We start from the raw sequence: 17635 nt of genomic DNA on the forward strand, positions 1-17635 counted from the left end.
GATAAAAATGCATACAATTTGATTTGATATTAGAAAATGTCATTCATATAAAATCCCCTTGAATGAAAACAGGCAGGATATTCCAACACGGAGGCTTCCTCGGAGCAGGACTAGAGCAACACTGGAAATCTCATCTCCATGTGTGTGTGTGCGTGTGAGGGGAGGTGGGGTAGGGGTGTGTAGGGGAGTCTGTGTTTCGGTATTTCTCGAAATGCATTACATAGCTCTGGCTGTGTGGGGGAATGTGACGAGTCAGTAACATGCTCGCTGTTCCGACTGTTTTCTCACGGGAAACCCGCCCGAGAAGGGAACAGGCGTTTAGAGCACTTGTGTGACTTTCTGTTGTGTCGCGGCCTTCGTTTTTCCGAGTTATGCAGCTCAGATGGGCCACAGTAGATAAGCCCCTCTAATATCCCACCAAGTAGAGTGTCAGGCAACGTGGCACAGGAATGGGCGCACACGTGTGCGCGGGGCGCCTGCAGAAAGTTTGAGGGGAGCTGTAGAAGTCATGGGATGCTGCTGCTCCAGACCTGCAGGCTGCTCTCATTTTCTCTGCGATAATACGATCCATCTGTCTGCAGAGCCTGCGCACTCACACAGGCTCGCACTGTTTGTCTCTGGCACCGTACGCGCGCGTATACGCAAGGAGCTGATGGGCTGAATAGAGCAGAAATTATCTCAGTTTGGCAACCAGATGTGGGCACGGCTAACAGGACCGAGACTCGAATGTTTCACAAGCAGGTCTCTAAGTTGTTTCTTCTCGCAAGCGTTTACAAGTTTCATTTGACTTGAATGCGATTTTTATTTGTGTCCATTCTTGTTAAGTTCCTGGTGCATTTGGCCATTTCTGGGCCATGTTTATTTTATTTTTTTCTTCTATTGTTCCTTATTGTTTACGTTTCAAAACAATTTGCTATTCACTAATTACCAGTATCACGAGCCCTGGCGAGTGAACCACAGAGTAGGTCCGATGTCATTTGTGTAAAAGTTTGATGCCATTTTTTTATGCTGAAACGAGAGCTCGAGGGTACACACATCTCTCAGGGGCGTGTGTGTGTGTGGGAGTGGTTTGGAGCGAGCGCTCGCGTGTCACTCAAGTCAACTCAGCTGCTGGCACGCGCCCCCGGTGACGTGAAGCGGAGCGCACGCAGCACAAGTTTTTTTAAACGGGCTGTTGTCCTGCAGCGCGCGCACCGCTCCCTTTACAAACCCTCCGTCAAAATGTTTTTCTGCCTCAGACGCAACCTTTGCCTCGGCTGAACCCGCCATGTAGCCGGCGCGCTGAGCGGACCTCTGCGGGACATTTCGCTGGATCGTGCGGTTTCGGGAGCAGCGGAGCGCGCGGCTCGCTAGCCCGGTGTGCGGGATCCGGTGACCGCCGGGGCGGACGGGCCACCATGCTCCGGCCGTGGGCTGTGCACTGGATCACAGCTGTGCTCCTGTGCGGGGCGGTGGCACAGTACTCCAGCGACCAGTGTAGCTGGCGAGGAAGGTGAGGATGAAGTCGGACAAAGGACTTAACAGTGTGGTCTTCTCAGTTCAGGAGCAATATAGCTAGAGACTGATTGTATGATAGATAGATATAGATAGATAGATTGGATGGTCATCATTGGAGACAAAGAAAAGACACTTCTTGAAGTCCATAAGGAAATCGGTCGTTTTTGTTATGTGGTTTGCACTTTCATGTCGGCCTACTTTGGCCTTTAAACTCTGGATATTAAATTATGGAGGAGTCATGAAAAGAAGTTGAGTCGTGTGTGAGAGGGAGGCTCTCTCTTTGAAGCAGCTCTGTTGCGCATTAGTCGGGACTTCAGCGGGCTCAAAGACGCATGGATGTGTGATTAAGTCTTTCATGTAATCCTCAGGAAGGGCACTGGAAGGTCAGAGTAAAACAAGTGACTTTCATATTCTGCTGCAGATCCATAGTGGAAACTATTAAGGATGCTTTTGGCCGCCCTGTAACATCACTTGTGGTTACTGCTCAGACATTTTCTGTCAGATCTCAGTAAATCAAACTTCTTTATTAAAATCTTTTTGCACAATCAGTCTTCTCAGAGAGGAAAATGACTCACAGAGCGGCTAAATCCAGTTTTATGTGGAGAGGGGGTGCCTTAATTTAGCTGTGAGGGACTGTTTTGACAAGGTTATCCATAGTACAGCATCAAAAATCAGCTCCCTTTAAGATTCTGGAAATGTACTTATGATCAGAGGAATGTCTCTGCTCCAGGGCCTATCTTAAGTAAATACAGCTATATGGCCCCTTTGATCACTCCTCCAAGTCGCCAAGTCATAAAAAATTGCTTCAGCAATGTGTTGTAAAGTTTGCTGCCTCAAACTTCTAACGACTTAATGGCCCAATCAGTTCCTGGTGTTGAGGTAGCTTACGCACCACGGAGACAAGCGACCGCGTCTGTCCAAAGTGAAAGATTTGTTGGCAGACAGCTGCACCAGATTTGCTTTTAATGAATGTTGCAGTATATCATTATATCCCTTCTATATGTTTCCATAACTTTTTCTGGCATTGCAGTTCTAGATTTATGTGTATTCACAGGAACATTTTTAGCATAGTAAAGTCCTGGATCCAAGTTTCCCCGTCGTTGGTTGCTTGATGATTTTAGGCGTTTGATTCTAACCTTCAGAGAGTAAACCACATGCCTGATATGGAAAATGTAAAAAATCTGCCCTCTCATCTGCAGTGGTTTGAGCCATGAGTCTCATCGCAGGGATGTGGAGCAGGTCTACCTACGCTGCTCTCAGGGGTCTCTGGACTGGCTCTACCCCACAGGCGCTATCATTGTCAACCTGCGGCCAAACACAGAGCCCTCATCCGGACACATGGCGGGTCTCCATGTGTGCATCAAACCCCACACATACTCCCAGGTACAGTATGACACCAATATTAAAGAAGGACCACTTGGAGGCCAGAGTTGTGCTAATTTGCATGCTCAACAATCAGAGTATCACCATGTATCAGATAGATGGAGCTTACACGTGTCCTCCTGGTCCTCCGTGTTCAGGGTTCTCATGTGTATCTGGAGCGTGCCGGGGATCTGACCCTGCTGCTGGCAGAGAAGGACCACGCTCAGGGCACCGTGCACTGTTTCAGCCTGGCAGAGGGGGCTCTCTTTGTGGAAGCCGTCCCTCAGACAGACATCAGCCGGAGGATCACAGCTTTCCAGTACGAGCTGGTGCCCAGTCAGGGGCCCGGGGCACACATGTACCCGTACCTGCACCCTGGTTTAGGTAAGAGAATGCATGCATCCATTCTTACGTATGTATGATTTTTTTCATGCTGTGGATCCTTAAGTGTTGGGACTTGTGCCACCAATAAACGTTGTTTTCTACTTGCCTCATGCTAGTTCTTAGAAGTTCCAGTTCCAGTGTTCAGTTTCACTGGTCATGTTGTTCATAGTATACAGTATAACTCTTGGCACAATTCTCAGGCCACATACTGATGAATCATTATGATGATTTTGCATATTTTTTTTTACATTACTTATGATCTTTTTACAAACCCTACCAGTAAGACACACTTTGAAAGTGATGCAAAATCATATCTAGAAGTTACATTTTTAAACAAATAGGGTTGCTGTGATGAACATAATTCAAAAAAGGCGTTGCATTGAAAATGTTGCTTTCAAGTGTTGGAAAATAAAAAGGTACTTTTACTCAAGTATTGTGTTTAAAGTAAAGCAAAGCTTTAGTAAAACTTTAAGATACTTGTATTTTGAGTATTTCCATTTCATGCAACTTTATATTTCTTCAGCACCACATTTCACAGGAGTATTTTTTTTCACTACATGCACCTGATAGTTGGAGTTTCAGATCAAGATTTTACATACAATCATGTGATCATCTTATTACATATGATGGACTGTTATAGATTAAACTACCCAATATGATAATAATAAAGTCATTAAAATTTGCTCCACTTTGAGCAACTATACCATGAAAGTATCACTTGCGTAATAATCCATCAATGATAATGATCCAATGGAATATTAATATAACATTAATAAGGTCTATTGTGCATAATGAGTACTTTTACTTTTGATACCTGATTTTGTCGCTAATACTTTTACTTAAGTAAAAATGCTGGACTTTTACTGTAATGGAGTATAATGTGATATTTCCACTTTTACTTCAGGAAATAATTTGAATACTTCTTCCAGCACTGGTTGAGTGAACTTAAACACGCCACACAACAAGTAAATGTTTCCAAAACCTTGCATGCTTGCACCTTCATTATCAGCAGAAGAACTAAAAACATTGGAGAAAAGTCCAAATGTTCATGGCAATGGATGGACTGTCTCTAGGAAGTTTCAGTTCCCTTGAAGATGCTTTTCGCATCGTCTGTTGTTGTGTAAATTGATTTAATGGCTTTAAATGGTCCGTTGAACTCCTCATACCTGACCCAGGCTGTCTTCACACCGACATGAAGTGAAGGTGATGAAAGGCCACGTTACTGTTTCACTCTTCATCTCACCTACATGCTCTGACGCCCGATCCTCCCCCACTTCCTCACTCTCCTGTCTCAGCCAGACTTATGAAAACAAGCAGGCCAATCAAAAGGTCACGTTAGGGTCAAGCACAAAGGTCAGCCAATCGCCTCTCAGCTGTCAATCAAGAACAGACCCCCCCCTTCCCGTAAAAACGGGGAGTTTTGGGTTCCCCTCTCCTATGAGTAAAGCAGTTTGGTCTGGTAGAGGAGAGGGACGGTGGGTGGGGAGGAAGGCTGGGCTGCTCTCCTAATGAGACAGAAGTGTGTGTGTGTGTGTGTGTGTGTGTGTGTGTGTGTGTGTGTGTGTGTGTGTGTTTGTGTGTCTGGACGGTTTATAGCTGTTTTTATAGCTGACAGGGTCACAGGGTAATTCTGTGATTACGTCTCCTCCCTCACCTGCTGTTCTCATTCACATTCTCTCTTGATGTCTCTTTGGTCTGGTAGGCACCCAACAATACAGAGGAAAAGAGAGAACAGGAAACAGACTAAGTGTGAAACCACTCACAGGATGATACAAAAGCTAACGAGGAAAGAAAATGAGTTGTGAAAAAATAAGAACATCTCTGGTTTCCCATTTATTTCATGTTTTCTTGTTTTCTCTTTTAGTCACCTGCAAACCCTGCTCAGATGAAGAGGTCCTTATGGCTGTGTGTACCAGCGACTTTGGTAAACACACACACATACACACACACACACACAGAGTTAAGAAATAGTTTGATGTTTTGTGAAATGCTCTCATTCTCTTCCCTTTCTGAAGCTGATTGTTAGCTTAGCTTAGCATAAAGACTGTAAGCAGGGGGAAACAGCTAGCCTGGCTGTGTACAAAGGAAACCTAACCGCTCACTAAGTAACATGTTATATCTCGTTTATTTAATCTGTGTCAGATTATTTCTTGGACCAGTAGCTGGACAACCAGCGGAGTTAACAGGTTTTCAGCTTTTATGCTAAGCTAACTGGCAGCTGGCGACAGCAACACCTTAACCATCCGGCAAAGACAGTGGTAGCATCTCATCTGACCCTTGACAAGAAAGCATGCATATTTCCAAAAAGACGAACTATTCCTCAAGCGTGAGACTATGTGTGGCCTTTAGGGCCACAAGTGACAATAACAGGATAATGACACATTTCCCAAGATTCTCTTGAGTCAGACACCATCATTATGTGATCTGAATGAGCCGAAATATTGTGTAACGGTAACACAAGTAGAGTAAGAAAGTCAGTGAAGTGACTCAGTGACACAACAGTATCTTTCTTAATTTTGCTAATGGTAGCCACAATTAGCTACTGGTCATACCAGACCAAGTAAGGCTCTAGCAGCAAAACCCTTGTGTGTGTTGAATTGAGTAAGGGTATGTTTTATTCCTTATTAACTCAACCTTTGATTTGTTCAACAGTTGCATAGTCACACACGTTTCATTTGAGTGGTTGACTGATTTGATCTCCTTGACTTAATCTCTCCTGTTCCTGTGTCTGTAGCCGGCAGTGGCATCTTCCGAGGTGTGGCGTCAGGTACTAACGGCCACTCCCCTGCCGTGGTGACTCTGAGTCGGCTGTTCCGACAGAAGAGCAGGGTGTTTGCTTGGAGTGGAGCCAGAGGGCGGCGTTGGAGTGGACGGATCATTGTTCCTGCGCAGTGCGGTGTGCATCCTGGAGGGGATGAGTACCTTTTGACTGGCTCTGTTCATTTTGGCGAAGCCTGGCTTGGCTGCGCGCCTCGCTACAAGGACTTCCTGAAGCTGTACATCAGAGCAGAGAAAGCAGGAACAAACCCCTGTCAAATAGACACAGACTGAGAGATCTCCTCGTGGTTCTTGGTAAAGGAGGGTGGAGTGCTTCTCAAAAAGTCAGTGCAAAAGACACAGTGAGGAACACAGAAATAAGAGTTATGGCCCTCTGGCCATCATAAAGGCTTCTTCTGCAGCTCTTCTCAGCGCTGTGCAACTTGTTGCCTTGCAGCACAAAACACAGTTGGACAGTTGAACATATGTCCCCATGTGACTGTAGTCGTATGCTGTGTGTGCAAATGTGTTTGTGCATGAGTGAGACAGCGAATGAATGAATGAACGATGAGCTTAAATTAATTTTGTGCCTAACTGGTTGACATTTTTAATTCTCGTGACAATACCGCTTGTGTGATCATTCTTGAAATGAAAGTTTGCTTTGTAAAAAGCTTTCTGTAAAATTTAGGAGTCTTCTGACAGAAGTGAACAGTATGCAGCTCTGTGAGTCTTCGTGTACTAAGTGTGTGTGTGTGCGTGTTTTGCTATTGAGTTCAAAGGTTCTATATATTTACAGAAAATAAAAAGCCATCCTTCAGCTTGTCTTTCTGTTTAATCCACGAAAGGGATACATTTGCTATATCCATTTCTATGTGCAGTTTAGTCTGAACCCCGTCTCCATGTACTGCTCACTCTGTGGCACACTGAGGCTCAGTGTGGTGGAGGTGCAGATAATTAAAAACAAATGGCAAGTGAAGTTAATAACAGGAGCAAAAAAAAAATGGATGGACCAAAACTCACCAGCCTCTCAGCTGGCTCACATGGATGCAAACAAAGAGATATTGTACACCAGACTACCCCAAAGAAAAAACCATCTTAAGTGTTCAGTGACCATGAGCTGGCAGGAGAGCAGCAGTGCGTCACTGCTGGCGTAGCTCCCCCCGTGGAGCTTTGACGAGCCACCGTTCTGGTTGGCAACTTCTCTGCCTGTGTGCGTGTGTGTGTGTGTTCATGCATTCATAGCTGAAAGAAAGAGAAAAGCAAGAGAGGCAATTATATTTTCCAATATAGCCAACAAGGTCCAATTCAATAGCTATTCAATGTGTGTTTTTCCCCTTGAGTCTTATGGAAGCGGACTCCTGAGGCCTCTATTATCATAGCAGCTGAAACTAGGAGCACAAACTCAGACCAACAGAAGTGTTTTTCATTGAGGCATTTGCGGCTACAGATACTCTAAACAGTCAAACTGTAACGGCTGCCACGTGCACCTATATGAATGCAACTGGATGTCACTAGTCAGCTGGTGGCCAAGCAGCTGATGAAGGAGCCACTGCTGGTAAAGCATGAATGAAGTGGCTGATTTAGTGCTCCGCCTGAGCTAACGCGATGTTCCGTACACCAACTTCACGACAAAAGTTGTTGTCTTCTCCATCTCCGACAGCCTTTAGAGGACACAGCTGAAATTGTAGTCGCGTAGCCTGATGGCAGCAGAAGCTTGCCAGTCAAAATGAAAGTTATTGTCAGATGGGTGGCTGGGACTGTGAGGGCTTGATGGGTGGGGAGCAGAAGGAAGAGGCGGATGTGTGAATGACCCTAGAGGGGTGTATGTGCACCTCTCCCTCCGCCTGCTGTCAGCAGTTGTGTGTGTGACGCTTTCCCTCTTTCCTCAGGAAGAGCAAGAATGTGTGGAATGTCCCCTCCCACACACACACACACACACACACACACGCTCACGCACACACACACACACCTTCATCTGCAGAGACAAACTGTACTTGCAGAATTAACCTTCAACCTTTCTCTTTCTTCTTCTTTATAGCTGAGAAAGTTTGGGAAATTCTACATCATTCTCTTCGACCAATCAGTGGCCTGCAATGTTTTAGCTCCACCTTTTAGCGTCAGCTCAGCTCTCTTGGAACCTCAAACGAGGTGAGACCAAAAAAAGCACCAGGTACCAGCTACTATCCACAACTTTTGCCGAAACCAAAAAAGAGCAGTTGGAAGTGAGTCGGGCTGCAAACACACGGCCGAGCACATGTATACACTTACTGGGGCACTACAGCAGTTTAGTGTTGCACTTACATAAAGTTGGGCGACTCACAAGAGGTAGATTAAATACAGGTGGTCAGAATCAAAGCAGCAGAGGCTGAGATGTCCTGACAAGAGCGGGCCCGAATTTGCCCAGAGCGGCGGGACTCGACACAACCATGAGCCCGCCCGAGCTGAAAGGGCTACAACTTCAGCAAAAAAAAGGATTTCATGAACATGCTTCATAGATGTACAGATGCTGTTGGGAAATGACTGGAAGAAGAGGAACTTCTGGGTTCCGTCACTGAGCTGAGCTGAACACAAACACACGGTCACGCCCTCGCCATACACGGTCGGCGTGTATGTAGCCGGCTTACAGCTAACGTCTTGATGCGTTGGCTGTTTGCGGCGAACAAACGCAAACAGCCCAGCGGTCAAATCTGTGTGAAAGAAGCAAAATGAAAATGCACTCCATTTTCCGTCCGAACACAGCTTCAGACTCCCAGTGTGGGTCAAGATCCAAAACGACTGAATCCTCCTCCTTCCCACAATGCAACTCATTTTTGTGTTTTGTTCAAACACCCGTCAAGCTCCATGCCTTCAGTTGTAATGCAGCGTGGTGATGTAGTAGTCAGTTTGCAGAAGCAAAATGAATTTGAATAAAGTGAATAAAGCTTAGGAATTCACATGCATGAGTGAGAAAGGAAAGGTAAGAGAGTGAGAGGCAGAGGGAGACGTAAACACTTAGCTTGAAGGTTTAAGATAGACCGAAAGACTCGAGAGGGTCACCTATATATAACAGCCCCTCCCTCGTACGCACTGAGGCTCATGAGTGTGTGCGTGCGTGTGTTTGTCTTGGGTTGTAGTTCGAGAAGACCACAACACACGCGTCCTGCACACTGCCGACATGCAAACAGGCCACACTGCAGAAACCCAACCCACCGTTGCAACACCCAAAACCCCTTGGCAACCAAGCCTGGCAACAGCTCAGCTCGCCTTGGCATCCCCGCTAATTCGGGACACACTTATCCCTCTGCACAGGGGTCTTAATGTTAACCTTTCGGTGCGAGAGTGTGCGGGATATGGAAACAGTTTGTGCTGCAGTATGCGAGAGGCACAGCTGAGCGGTCAGCTGGAGTCGAGGGAATGGCTGAGCTCAGGGAAAATACAGGCATGCTTTCACCCACATATACCACCACTGGCATTTTATAATGCACCGGCCAGGGTGGGGTTAGTGGTTTTAAGCGGTGGCACAGTATTTTAGGTTGTAAGTATGTCTGGGTTCTACAGGGGGTCCAAAGGGGAAAAAAAACTATAAATGATGAAGCTGTCTTCATAGAGAGAGACGTACTCAATGAAGTTAACTGCAAATCTTACATTCCTTCTGGTCGACACTACTGGAACAATAACTGTCATAATAATTGCTGTTTTCAGTGTTTTGGGTTTTTTTTGGTGACTAAAGGCAAGTTTAGTATTCAGTGCCATCACAAGCGCTCCTACTCCACCTGCGTCTTACAGTCTGTTGTTCTGAAGCTTCGGAAAAACCCCCTTGTGATGTCATCAGGGTTATCCTGGCCGCACATTTCCAGCGGGCTTTTGGAAAGTCTGGAGTTTGAGTAATGTGGACATTTGGCAAGAAGGAAGGGTGTATTGAAAGATAATGCATTCTGGAAAATGTAGGATCTAGCGTTGTTGGACCCGGACTCACACTTGGGACTGCTCCAATCATAAGTGTTCTTTTTTTCAACCTGTCTCCTGGCAGTCACCTAACTCAATGGAAGGGCAAATCAAAATCGCTGAATTGCTCCTTTAATTAAGTTTCCACTAGAATTTAGGGAAATTAAAGCATAAATCACAGTGATCCGACGAGGCATCCCTCTCGCTCTTGCTGTCATATATTGGGCTTCGTGGGCCACTTTTTGCCTACTATAAAAACATTTCTCTCAAACAAGCAAAAGTATTTAATTATTGTAGCACAGGGCAGATACCATATTATGATCAATATCATATGAGTATCAAAGTTCATTTGCTAGTTTTATTCATGGACCGTGTGCTGCACCAGTGCACCCAAGCTATAAGATAGGATAGAGCGCCCCTCTGTGGCCACAAGGTGAACACGTGATGATGATGATGATGATTGGATATCTATTGCAAACTAACCCTCTATATAAACTAGAATAGCCTGTTTGCACTTCAGACGCTAAAAGGATGAGACATTGAAATCATGTAATGTCCGCTTTTACAATTTTAGAGGATTCACAAAAAAGTTTCCACAAGAATGAATGTGTGGTAACATAGGTGACACTGTGATCTAAACGCGGAAGTGAGAGGGGTCAACATTTGCATGGCATGCGGGTACATGGAGTGGGCGTCATTTTTCGGTATTAGACACATTTATTTCGCAGTTTCTGTTTCTTCACAGTAGAATGAGGATGTGGAGCCTCCAGAATCTGCTGTTCACTTTGAGCAGTAAGTTTCTTTTTTTCTTTTCTTTTTTTTAGATTAGAATTTACAACATTTATATCTACATAAGGTAAAAAAAAATAGATATCATACCCATCGCAGCAGATGCCGATGCAGAGGCCGTGTACGTTCAGGGACAAATAGGAAACGACAAAAACCTGACATGAAAAGGAAATCATGGAAAGTTGTGCTGACAGCCTGTTTCCAGATGTTTTGTCTGTTTGTTCTTGGTGCATGTCATGTTGACTTCTCCTTGCAGTTCCTCTCAGCTGTGTGACCAGTGCAGCAGGGTTGATCCATGTGTCTGGATACGAGGGGGGCGAAGTTAACGTGTCTTGTCCCTATGGAGTGGGATATGAGTCCTATGAGAAGTACCTGTGCAGGAATGACTGCGGCTACGAAGATGTTCTCATCATGACGACAGAAGCGAAGAAGAGCAAATACTCCATCCATGATGCCAGACAGAGCCGAGTCTTCACAACGACCATCTCTGACCTGACAGGTGCGGATGCTGGGAAGTACTGGTGTGGGGTGACCAGGAACGGAAAGGATATCTACACTGAAGTACGATTGGATGTAGGACAAGGTATGAATAAAAAAACAAATCCCTGTGCTTCGTCTTTATACTCATCTACACTGTTAGAAATAATAATAATATAAAAAAAAACAGTAAACAAGTGGCAGCAGGGTTGCCATTATGTTACTGTAAAATTAACATGTTTTTACTGTACTGATCATGAAAAATACAGCATGGACTGTTTTAAAATCATTTTCAAAATATTGTACAGTTAGCCTATGTGTTTAAATCTACAGTATAATCACAACAAGTGTGCTTTGTGAATCAAGAACACAGCTAGTTCACTGATTTTTTATCATGTAATTACAGTGTGTGAGAAAAAAGTCCACAGCTTCTTGTTGCACTTTACTTCTTATTTTCATAAACTGCACATGCAGAACAACTGCATGTTGAAACTAGTGCGAACAAAACCAAAAAATACAGAGCCTTCTCTCTCAAACCTTAGGCACTTAGGCTAAAAAATATTGACATGCTATATCCCCCCTTTTTTTTTTTTTTACTTTTTTCACGTAATATATTGAAAAATATAAACCAGGTGACCAGAGCATAACAGTTTAGTGGAGTACCCAAAGTTACAAACAGTTACAGACAAAAATCACAACAAAGCTCACAGACATGTGTGTGCCTCATATTCACTTTTTGTAATGTGGACTATGAACATAAAAATCCAAAGAAAAATATCCGAAGTCTTGAACGAACCCCTCGGCCAGATAAAACATCCTCGCTAATCCGATACTCAACTGCTGCAACTAAAAACCAACCATTTTAGACACGAGATGTAATATGAGGCAAATATGCTCAGCTACTTAAATAAAACATTTTAAGACATTCATTCTCTGATATTGCCCTGCTACTCTTGTGATCCTTGTGAGACACATTATTCCTTTAATTAATTAACAACTACAGCCTAATTAACAATAAAATGAAATTACGTATGTAATAATACGTTATCAAAAAAACTGCACTTTCTGGTACACAGATTCGAGGAAGCAGTAAGTTACAGCAAAGAAATCTGCATCACAGAATTTCTGATCCAACGATTAATCTGCACTGATAAATTACGGCCCAATAACCAGCATGAACAGAAGTCTTATGGACTATTTAGCAACACTATGAAGGCATCATCATTATTAATGAATTCACTGGCAAAATGCTTGTGTCCCCAGGTTAATTTAGATGATGAGTTCCTTGTGTTGTCTGATTATTCGGCAGTCATCTACAAAATCATGCACGTATTCAGTGGGCAAATGCAAACAAACTGGAAACATCACTGATATACTTTGCACCAATTTATAGATTAAATAAAGCTGCTACCAGCCAGATAATTAGCAAGAAGGGGATGGATAAAGAAAATAACAGACCCAGCTTCACATGTGCTGTTCAGGTGAATTGCCCTTCCCAGAATTCAAAAAATACTGCATGATACTGTAGTTTAGATAATTTGGATGCTTTATTAGCAGTAAAGTGCTGTATTTTAAAATAAAAGGTTAATACTGTTGGAATCCTGTAGACCTTGTTGTGTAATTGCTGCGGGTTGTCCCCATAATGTATTATGAGGTCATAGAACATAAAACGGTTAGACTCATTTACAGTGGTGGAATGTGCATTTATCAAGTGCTGTACACAAGTACAATTCTGAGCTACTTACAGTATCCTTTACTTTAGTATTTCCCTGTTCTGCTACTTCATATTTCTACTCCACCACATTTCAGACAAATATTGTTTTTTTTACTCCACTACATTTGTCTGATGGATATGGTTACTTTTGCAAATTCAATTTCAAAATAGAAAACATTTGATTGGCCTATAAAATGTGCAGAATGTGTGTTCTGCCTGCATTATGAGCGGTTTTACTCTCAGTATATTTAGCTAACAATACTCCTTTATTGAACTTAAGTGACATTTTTAAATACAACATTTTTACACTGCGATTTTGCTTCTTTTACTCAGGTAAAGAATCTGAATAATTACTATATCTGCACTTGTGACAGTTTCTGATGTTTATTTTACTGGCAGACACGTGCTGTGACCAATCCACCAAAGTCCAAAGCTATGAAGAAGGGTCAGTGTCTTTCAGCTGTTCATACGAGTCTGAGGACCAGAACAAGCTGAAGTACGTCTGCAGAGGAAAGCAGACCTCCACATGTCTGCAGCGGGCGGTCATCACCTCTGACAGCCAACCAAACGGACAGTTCAGACTTACTGATGACAAGACGTCGAGAAAATTCACAGTGACCATTAGCAGGTTGACAAAGAAGGATTCTGGGTTGTACCTTTGTGGTGTCCAACACAGCGGGCTGGATGTTTTCTCTGCTATTGATCTGGAAGTCAAAGGTGATAGATCACAGTTCTGTGTTATCATACTGTAGTCAACCATTTTTGATTTTACACTTGTAGATTTGGTCAAAAATATGTGAGATATTTGAGGGAAGGCCTAATTTCTAATCTGACCGAAACCTGCTTCTGTCTGACAGAGTGGTGCTGTGTGAGGTCCAACAGACTGAGCGGCATTGTGGGACGTCCAGTAACTATGAAGTGTGCCTATCCACCACAACACAGGAATAACAGGAAGTTCCTCTGCAAAGGAGACCACCGCGACAACTGCGCAGACATAGTGAGGAGCCAAAGCAGGTTCACGCTGCAGGATGACATCTCTTTCAGCTTTTTCTTGGTGACGATCACAGAGCTGGAAGCAGGCGATGCTGGGACGTACTGGTGTGGTTCAGACTCACAGTGGAGTCCTGGAAACTACACCAAGATTCAGCTGTCAGTAGGTAAGATTATGAAAAGAGCAGCCGATGGAGAATACAGCTCAGTATGTGTCACAAAGTCTGAAATGATGGAAGTTCAGTGTGTGTTTGCTGAGTGTACTATTCAATTCAATTTCAATTCAGTTTTATTTCTATAGCACCAAATCACAACCTAAGTTGTCTCAGGACACTTTTCCAGAAGTGTAAGAAACCTTTTCTCTGACAGTCTTTCCACAGCAGACCAGCGCTGTGATGCCTCCCAACACTGAGCCTGCTATCTCACAATCAACACATGTGCCACTGAAACATGTTCAGGGTACGAGTGTGTGTGTGTTTGTGTGTGTGTGTGTGTGTGTGTGTGTGCACATGTGGTGAACAAACAGTTATGTTAAAACACACACTGGCCATGACATTAATACATCAAATGTGTTGAGGCCACATTTCAGATTTCTGGTGCTGCTTCTTTGAAATTGTGATGAGACGTGTGAGACACGTGCTGCTGATGTGTGTTTTGAGGAAGTTTTGGTTTTTTTATGTCCAGATGCAGCACTGTTTTACCCTGTGGTTTTCACTGTGCCCGCTGTGCTGCTCATACTGACATCTGCCCTGGTCATAGTTTATAAATACAAATGCCGCAAAGCGCAAGGTATGTTTTACAGAACAAATGCGTGCACAGATCAGCGTTGCACGTACACACATGCAAACACATACACACACATACGCACGCAGACAAATGGAGTAACCATTTCTTATGCTGCGTGTTTGCAGGAGCTAGAGCCAACATGAACAGAAACCAAAGCAAGGCTGCAGAAGCAGAGGAAGTGACGAGTGTCGAAGATGTAAGTAAAAATAAACACCCAAAGCCTTGCTAGTGGACGCAAGAGGCTGCAATGTTCATGACTCTCCACATGACAAACGTGAAGGACAGAACGACTAACTGAAGATGTGTTGCTCTGGACCAAAGTGCAAATGATTAACTAACCTGTTCAGGCTCTGTTAAGTGTAGTTTTTAATCATTACTCATAAGTGGATCTCAAACGTTAACTCAGCTTAATGACATGAATTGTGTTCTGCCCTCTTATCTACTTATTTTTGTTGATTTTTTTTTTCAGGATTATGAAAATCAAGAAGTTGTTGTGAGGTCAAGGCAGCAAGCCTCCAAACTGCAGCGCACCAGTGACCACTGTGATGATGCAGGCAAAGACGAACAAGACAGTGTGTACCAAAACTTCACCACAACAGAAGAGATCTACTGCAATCAAATGTACATTACAGCCAAAAGATGAGCAGCATGAATGTCTGTGATAACACCTTGTTTGTTTTGTCTCAATTAACGTCTGAACAACACATAATTATGTCCCTCTGAGGTCCAACTGTGGTCCAACCTTTTCATTGTGTGGCTGAAAACTACTGGAATATGATTATTTGTACAGATTTGCTTTTACCTTTCCACTCACTACAAGTGCTTATTGTTAATTAAACAAACTGTTTAAAACACCTGCCTGCCCATATAAGAAATAGAGGCCAACCATTTAGCTAAAAATAACATGTATAGACTGTATGTGCCTTTAGTCAAAGTGAATGATTAAACAAAAGCCAGAAAAGCCAGACTTCACAGACCAGTCTTTATTGGTACAGGGGATATTGTCAGTGGCTGTCAGTTCCACACATGAACTGAAATGAAGTGGTGGGAAGTGACTGAGTAGCTTATGGTGCGCTGCCATTGTTCTGATTCCCTTGGTTATTTTTTTGCCAATTCTGCAAAGACCCGCCCATACTCTGCCTCTGATTGGCTCTGACCCTGACATTTCTTTCTGACCCCAACCAAGTAACCAACATTAGCCAATCAGAGCAATGGGCAATGGCATTGTTCTTGTTTGTAAATGTAACTTCTGTAAGAGTATTGAAGTCTTATCTATCTTATCTGTCTATCTTATACTTCTACTCCACTACATTTCAAAGGGATATGGACATTTTATTCCACTATATTTAGTGTATTTGACAAATATAGATGATGGTTACTTTTCTGTTTAAGATTTTACATTAGAATGAAATATGAAACACTGTTAAGATTAAACCAGTGGCTCTTGACCTCTCTGACTTGACACCCCCCCTTACAGATAAGCGGTGTGTAGTTTTGGCACCTTGTCACCATTTCAGATGTTTAAATTTATCAGATGATTTTACTGTCCAAAGCAATGCACAAATGAGGTGCAGTCCAGCCACCCAGTCCACCATGTTCCACCTGACACAAGGACCACGGGGTTGCATATGCATAAAGTAGCTTAATGCATGAATCCTCAGCAGCTGATATTTTGTTTGGCACATAAAGAGACAGAGAAGGATGGATAGATGCACACGCAGAGATAGAACACAGTAGGTAAGCAAGAAGTCTCTGCAAAGATAGTTCTTAACATGATTTTTGAAGATGGAGAAGGTTTCTGCTTTCTGATCCTTCCCGCCACTGAGGGAACACAGAGGACAAACGCTTGGATTGAGATCTTCTGCCTGGTGGTGACGGGAGGACCAGTTGTTTATTTGCATCTGGTAGTAACACTGGTAGTAGTAATACTGCAGTACTTTGGTAAGTAGCAATTTGAACGCAGAACTTGTAATGAGGTGTTGTATTGTAACTTTTGCTTCAGAGAAGGATCTGAATAATAATATTATACTATATACTAATATTCATGCTACAAATAGTCATCATCATAATAATAATCAACTTACTTAATTCCTGGTATAAGATTAACCTTGTAACGATATATTCAACATTACACTGCTGTTCATGTGAAACAACAGTTCACACTTTCTCACAGGGGCCCTGACCAGGTGTCATATCGAACGAGTCCGGAGTGAGAATGTGTTACATAAATTGTTAAGAGCCACATGAGCTGCAGTCTCAATGTGTCTTTACAGTAACATGAAGGTGTGGAGTCTTCAAAACCTGCTCTTCATCCTTTGCAGTAAGTTTATTTGCTTTTATTAAAATCAGTTAAATCCAAACTAAGAGGTTTGGATTGACTTGGAAATGCTCTATTATGACCCATTTCTTTAACACAGCTGGCATTAATGTCCACATGTAAAAATAAAAAACAGACATCATATATAATAACCAATGTGCTCTGAGAGTCAAATAAACACTTAACTTCTGTTTCTGCAAATTAAACTTTAAAAGAGTAGAAATTGTCATAAATGCACATCTGTGCACTCAGGTTAACTTTTCATTTCACGTTGTCACCTCTCTGCAGTTATCCTGAGATGTGTGAGGCACGCAGCACCGGTCATCCATGTGTCTGGATATGTAAGGAGACAGGTTACCATTCCCTGCCACTACGCAGAGAAATACAGGAGTCATGAGAAGTACCTGTGCAGGAATGACTGCGGAGACGATGATGTTCTGATTAAGACTACAGACGAAAAGAAGGGCAAATACTCTGTCTACGATGAGCAGGAGAAAAACACCTTCACAGTGACGATCCCTGATCTTCATGATAAGGATGCTGGGAAATACTGGTGCCGGGTGAGCGTATTTGGTATGGATCCCTATCTTGCTCAAATAGAAGTGGAAGTTTTGCCAGGTAAATAAACAAAGAAATAT

At 43.2% G+C, this 17635-nt stretch overlaps 2 protein-coding genes across 3 annotated transcripts; both read left to right on the top strand.

The window, feature by feature from the left end:
- The first annotated feature begins 1130 nt into the window (after window positions 1-1130).
- metrnlb (meteorin like, glial cell differentiation regulator b) lies at window positions 1131-6817 on the top strand. Its single transcript, XM_041933450.1, has 5 exons — window positions 1131-1492; window positions 2697-2880; window positions 3018-3243; window positions 5108-5167; window positions 5978-6817. The coding sequence occupies exons 1-5, from the start codon at window positions 1398-1400 to the stop codon at window positions 6292-6294; spliced, it is 882 nt and encodes a 293-aa protein (XP_041789384.1). The 5' UTR covers window positions 1131-1397; the 3' UTR covers window positions 6295-6817.
- Window positions 6818-10590: 3773 nt separating this feature from the next.
- Window positions 10591-17416, top strand: LOC121604804 (CMRF35-like molecule 1). Of its 2 annotated transcripts, XM_041934412.1 has the most exons (9): window positions 10591-10716; window positions 10970-11296; window positions 13304-13621; window positions 13762-14061; window positions 14264-14353; window positions 14579-14683; window positions 14806-14876; window positions 15150-17000; window positions 17286-17416. In XM_041934412.1, the coding sequence occupies exons 1-8, from the start codon at window positions 10674-10676 to the stop codon at window positions 15321-15323; spliced, it is 1428 nt and encodes a 475-aa protein (XP_041790346.1). In that variant the 5' UTR covers window positions 10591-10673; the 3' UTR covers window positions 15324-17000; window positions 17286-17416. The 2 variants fall into 2 exon arrangements, with proteins under 2 accessions (XP_041790346.1, XP_041790347.1); XM_041934413.1 differs by lacking the exon at window positions 14264-14353.
- The last annotated feature ends 219 nt before the right edge of the window (window positions 17417-17635 follow it).

Source organism: Chelmon rostratus, chromosome 3, assembly GCF_017976325.1.
Source record: "Chelmon rostratus isolate fCheRos1 chromosome 3, fCheRos1.pri, whole genome shotgun sequence".
Classification (NCBI taxonomy): Eukaryota; Metazoa; Chordata; class Actinopteri; order Chaetodontiformes; family Chaetodontidae; genus Chelmon; species Chelmon rostratus.

Bases quoted from the DNA above. Each gene is read 5' to 3' on its own strand.
- LOC121604804 (XM_041934412.1), top strand. From the start codon at position 10,674: ATGAGGATGTGGAGCCTCCAGAATCTGCTGTTCACTTTGAGCA. The intron at 10,717-10,969 runs GTAAGTTTCTTT...TTCTCCTTGCAG, and splicing joins TCTGCTGTTCACTTTGAGCA to TTCCTCTCAGCTGTGTGACC. The intron at 14,877-15,149 runs GTAAGTAAAAAT...TTTTTTTTTCAG, and splicing joins AAGTGACGAGTGTCGAAGAT to GATTATGAAAATCAAGAAGT.
- metrnlb (XM_041933450.1), top strand. From the start codon at position 1,398: ATGCTCCGGCCGTGGGCTGTGCACTGGATCACAGCTGTGCTCCTGTGC. The intron at 1,493-2,696 runs GTGAGGATGAAG...TCTCATCTGCAG, and splicing joins CAGTGTAGCTGGCGAGGAAG to TGGTTTGAGCCATGAGTCTC. The intron at 5,168-5,977 runs GTAAACACACAC...CTGTGTCTGTAG, and splicing joins TGTGTGTACCAGCGACTTTG to CCGGCAGTGGCATCTTCCGA.